General features: G+C 36.1%; 1 protein-coding gene across 1 annotated transcript in view; it reads right to left on the bottom strand.

The window, feature by feature from the left end:
- Positions 1 to 1,052: 1,052 nt before the first annotated feature.
- The window catches only part of LOC119589306 (vigilin-like), an 8,484-nt gene continuing 8,208 nt past the window's right edge, over positions 1,053 to 1,328 (bottom strand). Inside the window, exon 4 of the mRNA XM_037937928.1 lies at positions 1,053 to 1,115. Coding sequence (XP_037793856.1) covers positions 1,053 to 1,115 — 63 coding nt within the window. The remainder of the gene's footprint in view (positions 1,116 to 1,328) is intronic.

The following is a 1,328-nucleotide window of genomic DNA, read 5'->3' as shown; positions in this document are numbered from 1 at the left end:
CTCCCTTTTCTAGCAAATTGTGCCACCTGTTGCAAACGTACTAATATTCATAATTTGAATCTCTGTAATGGATTAGATTCCCATTTCCCTGCGTGGCAATGAAACCCGATATACCGTATGGGCACCGTATTCTAAATCATTCTGACACGGCTTTACTGTACCCCGTATCATCTGCAAAATAGACAGGTATCAGAAGTATAAGTTGCAGGAGAGTAAAGAGTAATGTTTATGCAAGCGAGATTTACATTTATGCAATATTTTCACGTTTTCTTTCGTGCGCTGTAGTCTGAGTAATGATTCTTTTATGTTTTTTTTTTCATATATAGTCCACCATATCCTGATTTGATGGTGCCTAGTTAGTCGCACCATAATCTGCAACATTTTACCTATTTACCAATATATTTATCAAAATAACCAATGCATATTACACCATCATCTAACACTATCCGGAATTCATTGCACCATAGCAGCCACCATGGCCATGGTGTGGTATTATTCTTATGGTGTCACCTTGCATCTATTTACATATCTTTACATGTTCATTATAAGCTCGACTGTCATTCGGTATTCTTAGACCTCAGAATCAATAAATATATTGGATATTTGATTCTCTAGATAAGCTTCGTGTGTATATATTTTTTTTCGTTTTGTTTTATTATTCCATAAGCTCTATAACTATGTTGCCGCCTTTATGCAATTTGCAGGAATTATCTAAACAGATTTCTAAACACAGTACAACATTCTCCCGAAAAAAAGATATGATCACATTCTTTCTACAACCGTACAACATGGAATCACAGATATCATACCTTCCGAATAAACCCTCAGTACAAATCAGCATATGATATATCACAACATACACACATATCGCCGCATATTTCATCCTATAACAGACCTACACTGACTACACTGCCGGGTAAAGCGCACCCCTACAGCCAGTGCACCATAACAAGCATTGCACGCATCGCTAAACACAGTGCAGTTGTATCAGTGTTTCAGCATAGCACCACCAGCTCCCTCTATTTCCAATAACCATGGACCCTACTGTGACTTTATATCATAGTCTGTATGATGTTCTGTGCTACAAATCCTATACAATTGCGCTGTAGTTTGTACTGGTTAGGAATCTGTGCTTAGTGATATGAGAACATAATACTATATAATGTTGTGTTATAGATTTTTATTTCGTTAATAGCAAGGGTAGCAAGTCCAACCAGTTTTAGAATTTCAATTAATCATTTCATTACGAGTTTTTGGTGTTATCCTCTTTCATTCTAAATTGGTATCTTTCCTATCCTGTGTGAAAAAAATTGTATTTTGTCAACATA

The sequence above is a fragment of the Penaeus monodon genome, chromosome 25, assembly GCF_015228065.2.
Source record: "Penaeus monodon isolate SGIC_2016 chromosome 25, NSTDA_Pmon_1, whole genome shotgun sequence".
NCBI classification, from domain to species: Eukaryota; Metazoa; Arthropoda; class Malacostraca; order Decapoda; family Penaeidae; genus Penaeus; species Penaeus monodon.
This window is presented reverse-complemented; position numbering and strand designations above follow the sequence as displayed.